The sequence below is a fragment of the Podarcis muralis genome, chromosome 11 (genome assembly GCF_964188315.1).
Source record: "Podarcis muralis chromosome 11, rPodMur119.hap1.1, whole genome shotgun sequence".
NCBI classification, from domain to species: domain Eukaryota; kingdom Metazoa; phylum Chordata; class Lepidosauria; order Squamata; family Lacertidae; genus Podarcis; species Podarcis muralis.
Genome location: NC_135665.1, coordinates 19,928,655 through 19,948,852, shown reverse-complemented (window position 1 = coordinate 19,948,852; position 20,198 = coordinate 19,928,655). Strand labels below are relative to the sequence as shown.

At 38.2% G+C, this 20,198-nt stretch overlaps 1 protein-coding gene across 5 annotated transcripts in view; it reads left to right on the top strand.

Moving 5' to 3' along the window:
• The window catches only part of PRDM6 (PR/SET domain 6), a 98,991-nt gene that overhangs the window by 15,731 nt on the left and 63,062 nt on the right, over positions 1–20,198 (top strand). For all 5 annotated transcript variants that reach the window (XM_028748720.2, XM_028748721.2, XM_028748707.2 and 2 more), the window contains one exon: positions 5,401–5,708. In XM_028748720.2, coding sequence (XP_028604553.1) covers positions 5,401–5,708 — 308 coding nt within the window. The remainder of the gene's footprint in view (positions 1–5,400; positions 5,709–20,198) is intronic.

Here is a 20,198-nt window from a genome sequence, read left to right as displayed (position 1 = left end):
CTATTAGCATAGTTTCCACAGGTGGAATCTACTCTTAGAGCTGGGAAACAATTGACATTTATGTAGTCTCCACCTCCCCCCAATTTTTTTTTTGTAGTACAGTACTCAGTTTTATTTCTTGTACAGAAAAGGAGCAAAGAGTCCCCCCCCAAAGCTATTGATTCCAGCATGTATGCCTATCTCATATTTTTATGTTTTATCAGAGGTTCTAAAACCCTCATGTATGTGTAAAAGTGAATGATGTTACATATCTAGTGGCAGAGTGCAGAAGTTTGAGCTTAAAGCTGCCTGGCTGGAGTAAAAAAGATGCTTTGGCTTCATTTAATTGAAGCTGTTCAGTAGACATGGTGTCTCCAAGAGAGCCATTAATAATCAGGAAGCTGGGAGGAGGTTACACATCTAAAAGATTGTCAGCAGGGAACAAATTATTCCAGAATCAAGGGTCTGCTCTGAAAAGTAACTGAAATCTTGATCAGTCGTTTCCTAAATCTTAAGACTTTCCAACAAGATTCCCCCCCACCCCAACCCAGATTCATACAGTAAAAGAAATCTTAAAGAGGCTATAATGAAAGGTTAAAGGGGTGGGGGGGGGGGGAGAGAATGGTTGCAAGTTTAGTTTTGGGGCTAGCCAGCATGAGTTCATTCTTTATAAGGAACAATCAATTGGGTTTATTATTGATTTTGCTTAAAGAAGATTAGTATAAATCAAATGATAGTGCCAAGCTTTCCCTGACCCATGAAACCAGGCTCTGTTTTTATTTGTTTGAATTCTCTGAAACACTGTTTTTGTGCTTTTACTGGTTATGTTCTTTTACTGGTTTTATGTTATATTTTTGTTTTAATGATATTGTTTATTGCTCTTATGTTGTACACTGATTAGAGATTTTCAAAAAATATTCAGTGGTTCATAAATTCTTTCAAACAAATACTGTAAAATTGCACCCCCCCCCCGGAGTAGGCTTCCTTGAATTTCCACCCCTTTGTAGTGGGAAACATGTTGAGCTATTTTCCTATCTAGGATGGTGTCCACTCTAGACTGCATCTTTCTCATCTCACATTTCAATTACAGTGCAGTCCACAAAACACTTAATTTTTTGCATGTGCTCCTCTGTCTTACACATACTTACTCAAAAGCAAATTGTATTGCTTTCAGAGGTGTAAGGATTGACGTAACCAAGTGGTATAGTTTATAGAAGGTAATGGAACTAAACCAGGGTTCAAGGATCTTGGTTTAATTGATTTCAGGATTGTGGTCAGGCATGTAGTAATGATACCACTAGCAAACAATTGTCCTTGGAACTAGGGCGGGTGCTATCATTAGGCCAACTAGGCAGCTGCGTAGAGTACAGACCTCAGAGGAGCGCAGTACTGACCTTGCGGGCACAGTTTTATACAGATTATTTTTTGTTATATAACAAAAAAAGGCTAACTTCAATTTTCAGAAACACATGGCTTGTAAAAATGATAAAATTATTCAAAATATAAAAATAAAATATCAGAAATTTATATTTTGAATAATGTTCTCATTTCTACATGGCATCAGTTTTTGAAAATTGAAGTTAGCAATATTTTTTTGGTGGTGTAAGCCTTGCTTAGGGTGCAAAATAGCTTGGCACCGGCACTGCTTGGAACATTTCCATGTCCGTGTGCCAAGCTATTTTGCACCCTAGGCAAGGCTTACACCACCAAAAAAATATTGCTAACTTCAATTTTCAAAAACTGATGCTTTGGTAGTGAGAAATTTTAGTTTTACACCTGTAAAACCATATCTACTCTATGAAATGAAAGGAAAAGGTTATGAGGAAAATAGGAAGAAAGTGTAGACAACAGCCTATCTCTTCTTCACAAAACATTAAAGAAATGCATGGAGCCTTAATGCCACTTTTATCAGCATTAGCTTCTGTAGTTTTCTACAGCACTAGGGAATATATCTGCCTGTATTAACAGGAATTATCATCCTGATCCAAAATAATTTCTGGGTACAAATAAAAGGATTTAAGTAAGCTTAAACTGCATTGTAGCCAACAGAATTAAAGTGATTTCAAGTATTTCATCTGAGGATGGGATAGGATTGTATATAGGATTTAGAATCCTTTTGACCACAGCCAAATGTCCTGTATCTCTGTGGGTTGGTTCATACATAATGTTTCTACTCCAGCAGATTATAGTTTGTTAGAGTGGGCAGAAAGCAATGAGTCTGAACGCTCTTTTTATCTTTCACTTTCATACACCTGGCTGCAGAAGTGACTTCATGATTTGTTAAATCACAGTTCGCTCAGGGTGTCTTGACCAGGAATTGTGTTTAAGTGCTGCCTGTAATCCAAGATTGCAGAACAGTTTTAGTTGCAGGCAGTGCTTAAACTAGAGTTTGTCAGTTTGGATGCCTTGGGGAAATGATAGTTTCGCAAACCAGAAAGTCTCCACAGCTGGACATGAAAAGGAAGGAGGAAAGGAGGGAACACTTGAGCTCATCACTCATTCCTTCTTCAACTGACCATAGTTTGTTGGGTCAGCAATATTACACCTGAACCTGACTTTTAGCTGGAACCCCTAACACACTCACTTGAAAGTATGTACTACTCCAAGTAGACTTAATAGAGTACCAAGTGATTTTCCTGAATCTAAATAACCATGTCACAGAATCTTAGAATTGGAAGGTAACTAGTTGTTTGTGCCCAAGTACTGTATCATAGAATTGTAGAGTTGGAAGGGAACACAAGGGTGATCTAGTGTATCCCTTGCAATGCAGGAATCCTTTGCCCAACGTGGCAGAACCCAGAACCCTGAGATTAAGAGTCTTGTGCTGTACTAGCTGAGCTGTCCCAGCTTTGGGTTCACGTTTCTCAAACACTGGCATCCAGTGTTTCATGGCAAACTGCTGTTGAAACCTACGACCTTAAAAAAGTACGGTAATATGTATAGAGATCTGCTGTTCAAAGAAAAAGTCAAAAATCCCATTTTATATGCTGCAGTGCACTTCAATCAGTTTTTTTGGCAAAGGTGCTTAACAGCTGGAGGATAACTGTTTTACTTTGCTACTTAATGCTGTATTCCTTACAGCCTTGCATTTTTAAAGGAATCTTCAAATTAACTATAATTTAATATGTATATTCTGATTTACTGTTGATCTAGATGGTTGTAAAAAAAACCATGTACCGAATATACTCGAGTATGAGCCAACCCGAATATACCGTAAGCCGAGGCACCTAATTTTACCACAAAAAACTGGGAAAACGTATTAACTCGAGTATAATCCTAGGGTGGGAAATGCTGACAGTGACAAGGCAGCAGCGGAGGAAGGAGCAGCCTGAAAGGGCTGCTTTCGGGCTGCTCGTTCCTCCTCCTCCGCCAACAACAGCCTCTGCCGCTCGCAAGGGCAGGCACAGGAGCCGCGCTTGCAGAGCGGCGGTGGCATGAGTGGTGGCAGCAAACAGTAAGTGGGACCCTCACTCAAGTATCAGCCGAGGGGGCTTTTTCCGCATAAAAAATGTGCTGAAAAGGTCAGCTTATACTCGAGTATATACGGTAATTAATTATGAGCCTTTGAACGGTGATAAATTAACTTGAGCAGTGATAAATTGCACCTAGGTGCCATAATATACGTGTGTAAGTTATCAACTGCAGAAATAAGAGGCTGCATTTTAGTTATGTGACTCATAATCACATTGAATAGGTAGAAACTTTTTGTACTTCTCTGAAAGATTCTTACACAGTATACTGTACTGAAGTTTATCTAACATAGGAGGCAAGAAGGCCATGACAGTCCTGCTGGGTTTATAACCTGTGGTTTTAGGCTGCTTACTTATTCCAGATTTGTGGTTTAGACCACCAAATCCCTAACCAACTGGTGAATATTTTTGTTTTATTTTTAGCTGCTGGATGTGTATGATGCAGAATTATCAGGGGGGAAGTAATTGCTGTGTAAATAATGTAGAACAAGTACTACTTTTTGAAAATATTTCTGGAAAAGAGTTGTCTGAAACCTTTAATTGTGTTACAATGTATAAAATGTGCCAAGAACTGTAATTGATTCAAAGGGATTCATTTTTATTTTAGTTGCAAAACATATTTCTGAGCATGAACTGTTCTCTTGAAAGCCCAGAACCTTCATGTAAAGAATATGGAAACCATTAACATGAAACAGAATAAAATGAAAACTTCTGAAGTCCTTTTTATTCATATAAGGGGGGAAAATAGTAAAATTTTAATGTATCGTAAGGATGCTATGCATTAGTTACTGTATGTACATAACATTTTCTGGTGTCAGTAAAGATTAGAAACTTATTATAATACTGAACTGAAATTGAAGGGGCTGACAATGGCACTATAAATGGGGCATGCACATGGGGAATGAGATCTGCTTGTACTACAAGACTTGTTCCTCACTCTCCTCCCCATGTGTGCCCCCGAAACCTGTTATAGGGGTTCCCCGAGTCCTCCAGGGCAGGTTTAGGGAGTGCAGGAAGAAACTCCCATTGCACGAGCAGGTCTCATTCCATGCACACAGCTTAGTAGACTCCCACCCTGAAATAAGAACGGGCAAAGGTGTAGTTTCATGAATAGCTTGCCATTCATAAAGTTGGCATAAACATAACATGCATTTACATTTTACTGTGGAAACGAGTAAACATTTCTTCAGAAATAAACGTGTAAAAATTATTTGACTAAAAGCCTTAAGTGAAATCATGGCTAGCTAAAACTTGGTGATTTGTATTTCAGTCACTACACATCCTATTTTCATGATAATTTCAATTAGTCATCATCGGTTTACTTTGTGCACTACTTTTACTACAGAAGACTGTGCCCAAAGTACCACATTTTCCCATGTATAAGACTAGGTTTCCCCCCTAAAAAATAATGTCCAAAATTTGGGGGCGTCTTATACACAGATAGATCTCCCTCCCCCCATTTTCTTAAATCGGAGTCCCCCCAAAATAGGGGGCATCTTATACACGGAGGCGTCTTATAGATGGAAAAATATGGGATCTTACTTAGAATACATAAGAAGCAAACAAATAATGAAAACAGAAGCAGATAGTAAACTACAGTGGTACCTCGGGTTAAGTACTTAATTCGTTCTGGAGGTCTGTTCTTAACCTGAAACTGTTCTTAACCTGAAGCACCACTTTAGCTAATGGGGCCTCCTGCTGCCGCTGTGCCGCCGGAGCACGATTTCTGTTCTCATCCTGAAGCAAAGTTCTTAACCTGAAGCACTATTTCTGGGTTAGCGGAGTCTGTAACCTGAAGCATCTGTAACCTGAAGTGTCTGTAACCCGAGGTACCACTGTATAGGTGAACTCACCCCAAAATTATAATAAACATGATTAATCCATGAGATCTGATGATAGTAGCCTAGCTGTGACAAGCTAATTCCTTTTTGTTTTTGTCTTTGCTCCATAGGATGTGACATGTGTGCAGATAATCGTAATGGAGAGTGCCCCATGCATGGCCCTTTGCACTCTTTACGCCGTCTGGTGGGCACTAGTAGTGCAGCTGCCGCCGCCCCTCCACCTGAGATTCCTGAGTGGCTTCGGGATCTGCCCCGGGAAGTGTGTCTGTGCACCAGCACTGTGCCTGGTTTGGCCTATGGCATCTGTGCTGCTCAAAGGATTCAGCAGGGCACCTGGATCGGGCCTTTCCAGGGAGTTCTCCTTCTGCCAGAAAAGGTGCAAGCAGGAGCCACAAGGAACACCCAACACCTCTGGGAAGTAAGTCACAGTTCAAAGCATTTTGGTTTTTAATGTCTGATAATGCATTCAATATTTGTTTCATGAGATTTTCAAAAGAGCTTTTTTTCACTATCAAAAGCTCCTGCTATAGATTTGAAAATATATACCGTATATATAGCAATGCAGGCATATAAATGTTCCTCACATCTTTTCTGTTTGGATATGTCATTAGTAGCAAGAAGCTGCAACTTCCAGTATATATATTTTTAATAAAACAGATTCTTACAGATGTTGAGAAAGATGTACAATAATATTGTTTTTAGTTCTGCAGAACAACTGGAAGTAAGTCTAGCTGAAATTAGTAGGACTCCAAAGCAAATACGGTTATAGGGATAACAATCCCTTAAATCTTAAAAGTCATAATTTTTGTAGAGTTTTGCAAATTATTTTGTTATTGGGCTGCTTTTTTACTTCTGACATAGTGTGAACCATCTGCAGCTAATTCAAAAAGTGAAAAAAGAGAGCAATTTTTCTATTAGCTTCTGTATTAGCTGCCAAACCAGGTATTAATCCTCTGTTGTTCGATGAAAGAAAAGTCAGCTTAGTTTATAAGCCTGTTTTAAATAACAAAGGGTTTTACAGGGCCTTTTTAAAATGTAACATTTCTAGCTTTGTAAACTATAAAGCTGCGAATCAGGCCAACGCTTTCTTCCCCACCTCTCTAATATGCTGATTATGGTGCTGGATTCCTGGGCTTTTAAAACCACAGTTTCCTGCTTCATTCCAAACAGATAACTGTGTATTAATGTTGGTTTATTAAGCAGCACAAGATCTTAAACCATGTTTTTATCCAGATTAGTAAACCAACATAAAACTACAGATTCCCCATTACTTTTGAAATGGAGAACCGTGGTTTAAAGAGCCTCTTGGAAAGCACACACCTAGCACCCTAATCAGTTGACTGGTGCAGAAAGCACATCTTCAAACAAAGTTACTGTAACCATTGATCAGTTGATTGGCTGTTACAGCCACTGCCTATGAACGTTCATTGGTGTCAAACACTTGATGTTATTATCCCATCTGTTGATTGACAGGTCAGTTATCTGCCCACCTGTTAAGTTGACCCACAAGGAGTGGGGAAGGATCTGGTGATCCATCTAAACCGAGTTCCCCACTTCTGCTGTAGCTGATCTGAAAGCTACTCAGTTGTCTCAGGTGCTCACTAAGTGACAGAAAGCGTAGGGCCATGGTTCCCCACATGGGGCACCCCCCCCACAGGGGGGCAATTTGATTTTTAAGGGGGCAATACGGGAATGAGTTATTAACAGTTAAGCCTTTTAGGCTTCCTCCATGTGAATAGGAGTTCACTTTTTGAATAATAAGAATTATATGTCACAGGGGGAGGGGTGGATCAGGATTTTAGAGATGCTTAGGTGGAGTGTGGCCAAAAAAAGGTTGGGAACCACTGGTGTAGAGGAAAAGACCTATGCACAGGGAACACTCCTGATTATTGTTTTCTTCACTCATGTCACATCCTATGAAGTACAGAAGCAAATAGGGAAGCAAATAGGAAGCCATTGTAGCGATTAAATGAGGAGAGCCTCGTGATCTGTATTAAAAGAATTGAATTTGTAAAGCAGAGAAGGCTGAGGTGTGACAACAAAATTAGAGAGACAATTGCTGTACTAAAGGCTAGGCAGTTTACCAAGGGGGGGGGTATAAGAGGAACAGCTGTATTTTCACAATGTGGTATAGAAAGAATCACATGACTTCAAAATGGACAGTACGTAGCAAAGAAGAGGAGACAAACGAAGATAAAGTCAAAGCTTTGTACCTGATTTACAAGATGGATTTTGAAGGCGGCCAATGAAGGGAGGAGAGGAAGAATTGGGAAGAAAAATGAAGAGTTTGTTCTTAAATGTACGAAGTTTGAGATGCCAATGCAAGAAATATTAGGCAGGCAGTTGATGTATTGGATGGAAAGAGAATGTTCTCAGTCAGAGAAATGGAACTAGATACCATCAGCATAAAGCACAAGATTTTTGTGTGTAGAGAGAATAGCAAAGAGCCAAGAATAGGTCCCTGAAGCCCCACAACAGAGAAGAGGAAAGCAGAGGAAAAAGGTGCCCAGGGTTGAAATCCTGAATGAGTGATGTTGGAAAAGCAGTCGATGAGAACAGAATCGTGGACACCAAGGTATAAAGGGAGTTAACCAGGATAGAAGCAGCGGAAGGTAGTCAAGCAGGATGAATATAGTTTCAGTGCAGTGCAGATGATGGAAGCCAGCTTGTAGTGGGTCTAAAGAGGTTTTTGAGAAAATACAGGGGAAGCAGTCAGAGTTTGTGGCAGTGGTTTGGAGGCAAATGGTAGGAGTGAAAATCTAGAGTATATGAAGGGACAGAATAGATCAAAGGCTATATTTTAAAAATGAGGGTCATTGTTGCAATATAGTACATGTAGAAGAGACCAGAGGGGAGAAAATGGCAGCCCCGCTGTATTTATGCTATACAAATCGCTCTGTAGCAAAATCCGTTAAGATTCTCAGAATGAGGATGTTCAACATAATTGGCGCACTAAATGTGCATCCAGCTTCCTAATCATAGCGCTGTTCATGCACTCTGAAAATGCTGATTCTGAATGGTCCCATAGTAGTTTCCAGCATGAATAAAAAACATTGAAGGACCATTGCAAAGACAATTAAACACCAGTCCAGATGTGGTGCTCTTTTATTTGCTTTGCTTTGGCAAACATCTGGATTATTGCATTTGATGTATAGTTGGACACTTTGGACATATTTTTTGGCATGCCTGTGTTAGAGCTCCTGCCACACATTCAGTGTTTGCTTTGTATGTAATCCATACAGTTCAATGTACAGCAGTTTGAAGTAAATTAAACACCATTCCATTACCTCACGACATGGCCTGACACCTATGGGTGTTCATTGGGAAATTATACACTTCTTTATCAATCAGCCAAGTCCTTTTTATAGCTTACAGAAAAGATCATCTCTTTTGAAAGCCAAAAATATGAATCATTTTACTTGTGACTCCTTTAATTTTTCCTTTTGGCCATTTTTTTAACCAATGCAGAATTTGCTTGTGTGTTATGAAAATACAATAAACACTGATTTATTTAAAGCACAAAATATATTGCTGGGTTTAGCAAGTAAACACTGTTCTTTCTAAGACATAAATTGATTCCATCCGAATTCAATAATATTTCTAGAGTTTGTTCATTCCGAGTTAATGAAAACAATTCTTTCCCAACCTTGTTGCAAAGAAAGCAACCCTTTTAAAAAAGAAATTGGGGCTTATTGATGAGAATGAGATAATTTTCTCTTAATGTGTTTTCTAATAAGTGAAACTGCACTCACTTCCAACATATATGAAAAGATTATCTCAGTTATTAATGTGTCTTTATTCCCAGGAGAAAAATTAATCTAGTTGCGTAAGGTTTCCACTTTCTGTTTAACATCAAATTGTAATAAGACTAGACTTAAGGAATGCATAGAGGCCACACTTTAAATTCCATTGGAATATAATGCAGACATTTTAAAGGCTTGAATGTTCTTGTTATTGAAGTTTTTCAGACTTTAAGGTTTTAGTAAAATAAAGGTCTGGAAAGCTGTGGACGGCAATTTGCCCCCCCCCCCCCAACATTGAGGTAGGGAATTGTAACTGTTTAGAGCACAGAGATGAAAACGTTTGCTGAAGTTCCATTGACAGATCTATGGAAGCATAAGATTCTATTGACTCTTAATTTTTATGGTCATAAATTGTTCACCTAAGTCTTTGTTCACCAGAAATGAGTTAACGCTTTCCCTCTCTGTGAGATATTTAAGAATCTCTTGTAATGTGTGGCACTTTATTAGATTGCAAGTTTGCAGTCAAGATCTACGTTATATTTAGTCTTTGTACAGCTCCCAGGAAACTTGTTATAGTAGTAGTAGTTTTAGTAATTATAACAACAGCAGCAGCAATAATTTGGAATGTTGGAAGAGTTTATTTTCCAATATGTTCTTTAAAAAGATTATATAGTATGTTTTGTCACCTAAAAAAAGTAAAGATGCCTTTACATGGCTGTCTCAGATTTTATAGCTTGGATCCACAGATAGGTTGACTTACATGAAAGTACACCTCCGCTTGTGTAGGGCAGCTTCACTGAATTATCCCAGTTTCCTAGTTGCACTTCATTCCCATGCGTCCCATTAAATGTAATTCCAAAGGGTCCCTTAACTCAGGAGGTGGGTGGGGCAGCCAGGAAAGCTCTGCTGTGTGAGTAGCGTTCCGCTTGTCTGTCTCTGGGTCCAACCAAATAGAAATTAAATCAATGGAATTGTGTTTAAGATCTTAACCTGGCACTTGGAATCTAAGATTCAGAGGGAGCTCTCATTATTCCTGAGACAATTAGTTGTGCTTAATCCCTGCTGAAATCCGTGAAGCTAGTTTTCACAACTAACAAATCTTTTCAATTTCAAAGGCACTTAAATACTATTAAAGGCGGACCCTTGTAGTCCTATCCAACAACTATGGGGGGGAAAGAGACACAGAGAACATTTTAAGCCTATCAGTAGTAGCATGAACACAAATTTGTGTTCGCATTATCTCCACTACACTTAAAATATATACATTTTTTTTAATCTATTACATTAATATCCTACCTTTCTCTTTCTCCCCATATTATCCTCACAACAACCCTGTGTGGTAGGTCAGGCTGAGAGACTATGACGGGCCCAGGGTCACCCAGTGAGCTTCATGGCTGAGCAGCTTTTTCATCCACATTCTATACATGTGAATATTAAGAGAAGGTGCCTTATTTTGATTAGGGTGCATCGCTCACTTAATGAGTGAAAGCAGTTGAATACAATAGAAATAAGATCAGCTGAGGCAGGGGTCATAAAAAAAACATTTAAATCCTGGGGAGCCTACACATTTGACTGTCCTGTAATTAAAATGGCCAAGGGTCCATTAACACAAGACATTTTGAATCTGCTTATGGGAAATTTGAGGGTACGTTTCTCATGGATACAAAAAAGAGCTACATTCTTTACCTTTTTTCCATAGTAAGGAGCAAGCTCCAGTTGTTCTGATAGATTTGCCTCAGGATTCCCTAAGCTACATTTAAGTCTAGGTTTTTGATGCAGGAAAGCACAAGGGGATAAAATTATGTGCAAACCATAGCTTTATTAAGATGAAAATTATGTTTCTCAGCAATCCATCATCTAGAATTCTAGACTGCTTGTCAGCTCTGTTTCAAATATGTCATGTTCATGAAATTCAAATAATTTTGCCCTGAAAATAAACCTTAGTAATGTTATCATTACAGTTCTTAATATGGAGAGTAAAAGAGCTATACTTTATGCCTAATATAGTGGGAAAATGTAGTCTTACACGAGACTCCTCTTTTATTACATTTTTTTAAAAAAATGTCTGAGTATTTTGGACTTTTATGTAGATTGTAAAACTGATTCTGCTAGAAACATTTCTGTTCTCTAACTTGTTGGGAAATTAGTTAGAGTTGGGATGCAAATTTGGTCTAATCTATAGTCTTAACACTGTTTACTCAGAAGTAAGTCTCACAGAATTCAGTGGGGTTTATTCCCAAGAAAATGCATATAGGATTTCAGCTAAAGTACCATTTCCCGTTCAACGTCTCTGCAGGAAAGTAAGTGTAGAAGTAAATTTCTGTAACGCGGTTTGCTCCACAACCATTTTAGGGATTGTTGGAATTCTGTTGACTAGCTACGATGAGTATTGTAGTTCTCTTGCTTATCTGCTACTAAATGAACCCTATCTTATTAATAGTGCAATTTTATGCATGTTTACTCAGAAGTAACTCTTACTGGCTTGGATCCTAAGTTGCTGCTTGGTTCATGTAAAGGAGAATGTGATTTTTACCAACAACCCTCCATTGTCAGTCCTGTCTCCCACATTCCACATCATTTTTCATTGATCTGTATCACCAAGGAGCAGATTTTTAGGGGCACAAGGGACAGCAGAGGGGAGAGGGAAGGTCCTGCTCCATCTATGTAAATGGTTCAATTTGTGTAGGGAAAGCTAGACTGCAAGCCCAATGTGTTGAATGGGACTTGCAGTTCCCAAGTAAGCCTGTAAAGGATTGCCTGCTTCACTTGTTTGTGTATGTTTGTTTGTTGTTAGCATGCAGTTTGAGTTAACCATATTTCTGGTTCTAGTCCAGAAATATACATGTATCCATGAACAGCGCATCACTTTGTGCATACATCTGCACACACCCAGTTACTTAAAAGATGCTTGACACTCTCAACTGTACCAACAATGGTCACTCATTGCAGAGGAATGGACCGGCCCCACTCCTGTTACCAGAGATCAGCTTTGAGAAAGTTTACTATATCAGCCATATGCTCAGTACTCCATGTGCAGTGTCCAGTCCAGTTTGCTGCAACATATGGACCACCTTTGTTTGGATAAAACGTGTGTATAAGAGAATTCTATTTAATTAAGCTTAATGTTGAATTTAAATGAAAAAGAAAACATTGATACATAAATTTATATTTTTGTTTTAATCGGATATTAATGTGATTTAAAATATAAGGTATTTTATTTGAAATAAGTAAAGTTATTTTCAGAGATAATGCACTGCCTCTGTATCTGAAAGAGACAGTACTAATTTATATTCACTTTATTTTTACTTCAGTTTCATCTCTATCAAACATCTAATTGCATTCTTTTAACAGTTGAAATATATAATACAACTGTGGATCTCTTTCATTTTTCATTCTAACCAGTGGGTGATCTTGCATCAGTCATGTAAACAGACGCAAGATTGAGTCCCCCTAAAATCTATTTCCAAAATAAATAATTTATTTCTTCATTGAAATCCCATTTTTCAAACAAGCATGTTTTACTTATATGGGTACTGCAATGCTAATATACAATTCTGTATGTCATACAGTGGTACCTCGGGTTAAGAACTTAATTCGTTCTGGAGGTCCTTTCTTAACCTGAGGTACCACTTTAGCTAATCGGGCCTCCCACTGCCACTGTGCCGCCACCGTGCAATTTCTGTTCTTACCCTGAAGCAAAGTTCTTAACCCGAGGTACTATTTCTGGGTTGGTGGAGTCTGTAACCTGAAGCGTCTGTAACCCAAGGTACCACTGTATAGGTGAACTGTCATCCCAAAATTATAATCAGTATTTCAGCAGCCCATGACTCCTCTCATGTATATACGATTCTCTTTTTGGCATATCTCTTTTAAAGTCTTGAAACAATGTTGTTCTGCAAAATATTATTGCTCATAAATATGAGTCTTTATACTGAATAAAACATGGCTTCAAAAGCTTAGACTTATCCCCCACCCCCAAATACCTCATTGATTTTTTTTGATTTCATCTGAAAGACTAAAGGCGGCACTTTAATAAGATGTATTAATGCCTAAAATAGAGTGCACATCTGATGTCAGTATGATATTGATGCGATATGCTGATAAAAACCTGATTATTGTGCTGAAATGCCATATAAAACCTGCCATGCTGGAAACATTTCAGAGAGTTTTCTTGCTCATTTGTTATCCACTTTTACATCGTGGGATTTTATGGCCTGCAGATATTTCTTGCGTGGTGAATTTGAATGCATATGCTCTTGCAGAACAACTTACACACACACACACACACACACACACACGTGTGCACACACAGAAATATAGTCCAATATTTGCTTTGCTTCTAAGCCAATGCCACCTCCCATCCCCCCGATAAGTTACAGAATTCCATTATCCAAATTGTTACACATGTGTGACAGAGGTTGACCTTTAGTCATGTCAATCCTTTTTGTGTAGGCCTCAGGCTCCAGCTTAATAGCTCAAAGCCTGATTTACTCACTGTAATAGGGGCAGAAGGTCGAGCAATTGTCAGCCCGCCTGCTCATACCCTTCTCAGAGCCTGGTTGAAGGCTGTTAACACAAAGCTTTTCAAAGTGAATTTACAACCACCACCACTGACAGAGGCCAATCAGTACACCATAAATGTCAGGTTAGTGAGATTGAGCAGTAAGTAAAGTACTGACAGCCCACCATTGGCTGAAATCAATTGCTTAAGATTTAACTGAGAATAGCAATCTACGTATAACCATGTCTAAATATGTAGTGAGAGTTCCATAGCAGATTTACATATTGGCCATACAAAGGGTACCATCAGCTGTAACCTACTTTACAGTTTTTGTCTTATTTCAAGGGAAATCTTCTCATTCCATGGTATTGCAGCTTTGCAGAACATAAAATGTGGGTGCCAGAATATATCAGATCTGTAGGACAAATGCCATAGTGTAGCTCCACGGTGCCTCTTAGATTTTTGTATTTTTATCTAGAAACCCAGTTTACTGAGCTTTTATAATAGCACCATCACCTGTTTGTGATGGGGAAACAGTTCATAGCTTGGCTGTTATATTTCCTCCCTGTACTCCTTCCACTTTTTCTTCTCCTCCTAATTTAGTACATGGCTGAAGAAGGGTGAAGGAAAACAGATACAGCACTGCCAGAGAAAATATATGATGGTTTTTATCTTGCATCAGTAAAGCTTAATAATTTTCATCTATTAAGTGATACACTCAAAGCCTGTAATTTGATTCACTGATTTGGTCTAAGCTTCATTTGGAAGGAAACTGTGACTCTTCATCCTGCTATTCTGTAATGGAAGACTATCATGAAAGTCACTAATGAGTGATTACATTCTGAGGGTTTGAATATCCATGAGATGTAGTAACTAACAAGACTGAATGTTTTTATCATTTTGTGCAATGACAGCTTGGACAACAATTCATTTAGCTTTGATGGCATCAGCATTAAAATGTAAGAATCCATTAAAATGCTGTATGCAAGGATTTATAAATTAGGCAATTTCCTTGATTATTGCAACCATTTACAAAATTGATTGTCCCAGTGTGGCATAGGCAGATTCCAACAATGATCATTGACAAGAGGCATGTACTTGAATATCTATATTCATTGTTCACTAAAATAGGATGCCTCTCTACTATTGCACTTCTCTCCATCTCAAGGTCAATCATGCACTGAAATAAGTCTCTTAATGTAAGAGATCACACATCTTTAAAGAAGGCTCACATGCTATTTATAGACTAGTCAAGATAGCTAGAAAGCGTTTTTTCTTTCACCCTTAATTTGCTTGCTTACAGTCTTAGACATTCGATACCATCTGTACTGAATATTCTCTTTGCAGCCTGTTATTGAGAGGTAAATAATTTTTGTAAATTGCAGTAGTAAATATTTATTTGATTAAAGATATAAAAGTCAATAAAGTGTTTTATTTGTTTCTTCCTAAAGTTCTAATTAACCAATAGATATACTGTATGGTAACTTGATCTCAGTCAATTTTCCCCGAGAAGACATAATAAGGATGTTATGTCACAAAGTGAATATGTTCTTGAGTTAAGTTCCCTATTTCAGAACCAGTAAAATAAATCATCTAACTGCATAGGCATTAACCACAAAACCACAATTTTCCTTTAAATATGAAAAATCAGATGTGTGCATAATAATATTTTCGGGTGGAAACAGTTTTTAAATATCAAACATAAAGTCAGGCTTTTTCTGAAAAAAAAAATTATTTTCAGACACATGTGGCAGGCAGTATGAATATGAGCCAGACTCCAATCACCTTATGGTCATGATTTGGACCACTGTTGCAGCTGTGGTTTAGGCAAAATTCTTGTACAGGATGATGCTACGATCTGGAATGGGCGCTTACCCAGTCTCCAGGTGAGCTGCAGTTGTGGCCCATTGTGGCAGTCCCTTGGCTCCACAGAGCAAAAGACCTTCCCATCACATGACCAGCATTTGGGGAATCCCCCCAGCTGGCCACAAGGGAGGGTGGTATAGCCCACTATCTGCTTGATTGCAAACTGGCTAATAAGGGGCTAGAGGGCCTGGCTATAAAGGACAGCTGCACCCAAACTAATAACAGGTCAGGATGAAATGGTTCATCACCCCTAACTCAAACAGGTACGATCACAAGGTATCCCGTTAGAGGGATCTATTGGTAAGACTCTGTCCAGAAGCAAATTGTGAGAGGTGACAGGCCTTAGAATTTTTGGCAGTGGCTTCAGGGGGCTACCGAGGCAGACCCGTGTCTTGAGGAGGTCCCTTAATCCCTTGAGATGTTCCTGAACTCCTGACTCCCATTGTGCTGGACCATTGGCTCTGCTTAGCTGTGGCTGATGGGAGTTGTAGTCAATCAACATCGAAAGGGTCACAGGTTCCCCACTCTTGATCTAGAGAGAGATCCTTTCAGGATATGGAGATGAATTTTTCTGCACTGCTTGTGCCACCTTAGCTTGTTCTCTTGACACTTCTCATGTGCTTAATTTTCAAAATCTGTGACTTGCTGGTGAAATTGGTAGAGCATTGAGCTTTAGTACTCTATCTTTTTACAAGTTTCACATTGCTTAATGCATTGCTCTTGAAAACACTGTATCTAAGGTGGCTTAAATATATTGCAAAAAACGTTTCACTAAAGTTTGTGGATGCAAATAGTGTGTTTCAAAGGAAACACGTTATTTTGTCCAAATTTTACTTTTAAACATCCCCCTTCTCTCCCTGATGCTGATGAAATCTTTAACCGGTGTCATGACAGCACATAACATAAGGCCTCATTTTTTTAAAAAGTTCATCATTTTAGCAGTTAATTCAATTTGAATTATGTCACCTTCAGAAGAATGACTCATGCAGGTATTATCAAATTTGTATTTTAAAGAATGATGGATGAGAGCTAATTCTCTAAACATGGTTTTGATAATGTTGAAAAGTTTTCATAACAGGAAGGTTGCTTTATATCTTGGCCACATCTTGTGTTCATCTCCAACAAACCAGGTTCAGAATAGCAGATGATATTTAATTAGCCACTTAGAATGTTTGCTAAGATATTGGGCCCTCTAAAGTGATTTTTTTAAAAGATGGAAATGCATATAAAATGCTCCAGCTATGTGTAAATGGTAATTAAAAATTACTGCACAATAAAGAAGATTAATTTGTATTTCAGCTTCTTTTTTTGAAAACAGAAATAACATACGAAAGAGGCAATTCTGATCTGAGTACATAACTTCTGATCAAAGAAGTTCCACTTGGTTGTCTCAGTCCTGAATATTTCATACAGGTGAAGCTTCTGTGTTCACATGGAATAACCCCATCAGATTTTAATGGAGAAACAGATCCAGGTTGACATTATTTAGGGAGGTCATGCACAGAAGTCTCTGACTCTGGTGTTTAGAATCAGGCTGTGAAGCTTCAGCTTCTGGAAGCATCATAACTCTCTGTGTGCTTTTTTACCCATGACTCTTTCTGTTAGTGCTACCCACATGAGTGTCACAAAAAGATATATACTGTCATATCAGATAGAAATTGAGTAACTTAAGTTCTGTTATCAGATAAGGGTTGACACTATTGCTTTCGTGCTTTCCAGTCTTAAATGTATTGTCCAAACCTGATCCAGAGATATTGTGTGCTTTTCTGAATATATGGCCCTGTAGTATATATGCTTCTGTGGCTTTCATGTACCTTGTTCAGTCTAAGAGCAATTCCATGTGCACATTCTTCCTCCATTAGAGTGAATGGAGAAGCTGTTGTGACCAAAGGAGCTATCCTAAAGTTTGTCCTACTCCTCTTCATGTGAATCATTTGCAGAACGTGGAGATAATTACATTTCGGATAGAGATTTCATGTTGCAGTTTGTTGAGTATATTTGAGCATAGATTGTTCCTGCCATTAAAATTGATCTTCTTTTAACACAAAGTTTAGGGGTAGAACTTTTTTTTAACTGGGATTTATTGGCATACATAATGCACCTCCCAAACACATTGCTCACCAATATAGAGTTCCCCCCTCCCCTGTTCTTCAGTCTTTCTATTTCCATTTCCTGAAACTTGGGAACAGTTCAGTTGAAACCAATGAGATTTGCTTCGAATAATGTAGTACAGACCTGGGGGTACACCTCTGTTGGAATTTTAATGATCCTCTTTTAATTTTTGTTTTCCATTATGTATCTCTTTATTTTCCTACCATTGCTTTTAAAGCAAGCAATGATGCCCCCATTATTATGTTAATTCTACTGTTGTAGCGGTAAATTGGGTTGCAATTTTTAGTAGTTTGAGTGGTACTAGGAATAGTTGAAGTCTTTAACATTTGCACATGCAGTCATAAAAGTGTCTGCTGCTTCTTCAGCCATGCAGGCATGGCTATAAGACTAATTATGGCACCAGGCCAGGTGGAATTACATTTGCTGCATGGCAGATCTACCAAAGTCAGTGGGAGTTTTAGTATACAGCAGGTGATTGACTTGTTCAATAACCATAAGAGAATTCATGGTTATCCGATACGCAACACAGTTTTGTATTTTGTCCAATAGATGGCAGTGACCCGTGTGCACATATGCCTGAACTCACCCACATATGGTCAAGTTGCCATTTAAATTTGATAAATCCATATGATTAATGAATGTTGGAAATTGGATACAGTGTCAAGAAATTGATTCCCAAAGTCCTAGTAACCACACTGTTTAAAACAATCAATGGCAGTACCAGCTTCTGATCAATAGGATCATCTTTCTCCGCTGCACATGAAAGATATAAATAGTATATGGATATGGCCTGATCTTATATAGAACCAGTGCCCCTTTCCTTGTGCTGAGCCTTTAGCTATTTCCATTGACTTCTGCTAGGCACTTCATAGTAACTTACACACATTGTGCAGTTCTTAAGATTTAGATATTAATTCAGAATCTCACAGAGCTTTATATTACCACTGAAAAGCAGAAGTGCATTGCATTGAACAGTGCATATATTGAGAAACAATAAAACCCAAAACTATGCAAGGTCTGCATAGGCTGCCATTCTGTACCCACTTCCCTGTGAGTAAGCACCATTGAATTCACTGGGTCTTACTTCTGAGTAGGCATGTATAGGCTTGTGCTGTTAAGTGGGGAAGGGCCATGGCTCAGTGGTAGAACATCTACTTTGCATGCAGAAGACTCCAGGTTCAATCCCTGGCATGTCCAAATCGGGCTGAGAGAGATGCCTGCCTAAAATCTGCCCATCAGTCAGCCATACTGAGCTAGGTGGCCCATCAGCTATGCAAGAGCACATTCATCAACTGTGCCATCTCTGCCACACCTCCGGCTCTTGCGAACCAGAGGAACAGAAGGACTTGGTTGACCAGGTGTTCCCCATTTCCGGGTACCTGGCACACGTAAATGTGGTGTTGTCTGTTAATTTTTTTTTTGGTAATTTTCTAAGACTTTATTCGAAATATAACATGCCCACCCACACATTTATGTTGCATTTGATACTAGTAATTTACAGCAGCTAATTAGGAAAAATACTATTTTATTCTTGGTTCCTTCAAAACAGAGGCAACATATTTAGATATGTGAACAACTCACTGTATTATGTACAAACCTGAATAATGTCTCACTTGTGGTTTACTTGGCAGAGCACTGAGAAAGGAAGACAAGACTTGGAAGCCTGTTTTGGCTTCAGTTTTGTTTTGACTTAACTGTGTCAGTTTCCCAGTATCCTAATTGTATTTTACTGAGAAGGAGCTTACAGTTTTATGAAGAGCTTTACTGTAGGGTAGTAATCATAATAAAAAATGACTTGATTACATTTCTTGAAGTTTGTTGTTGACGGTTTTTTGTTGATTATGCTTCAAGAAAAATTAACGCATTGGAATGTCGCTATCGCTTTTGATAATTGAAAACTCACTTTTGATCACTATTTAAATGAAAAATGTGAAATATTTCAGAATGTGGAATCAGTGTTAGAGTATAGCAAAAATTGTTTTATAAACAAGTCTGGGCAGATCTTTCTTATCCAATCTTCAGGTATTTGTAGCTCTGTAATAGAATTCACAGCATGTATCTAACAATTTGGATAAAATATTTAAATCAGCTAAAATTTATTTATTTATTTATCCACTTAAGAATTCTATCCTGCTCTAATTGCCTCCTTATGGTAAAGAACGTGTAATTTGATTTCGTTTTATCACATTATTTTAAAGACTAGTTGATGGAATAATATATAACATTCCACCACTCCATATCTCGTTATATATAAATAACATTCTAATCTCACCAAACTTTAAAACAGGGGATAGTATATAAATAATGGTAGAGTTGTAAATTTAAATGTGTGTAACTCTCTTAATGGCCTAGAGGAAAGATAAGATAGTTCTGCAGCTATCTGCTAAAGGGATTATTCCTTAGGTTAAGTGATAAAGGTCCATGATTTTGGGATCAGTCTCTATGGATAATACATATGTACCCTTTAGAACATATTTAAGTTGTGTTACATGGAAATAATATAGGTTCCATATGAAATACATAACTGTTTATAATAGGGAGAGGAATTCTGGGGTCCATAAGTCAATATGGCAAAATTGATGTGTATCAAAATCAATAATATCGCAATTAAAATGTTAAAAAGCAAATTCTCCAAAACTCTACCAGTGCAACCCAAATGGTAACAAATCAGCTTGAAGAGATTTTA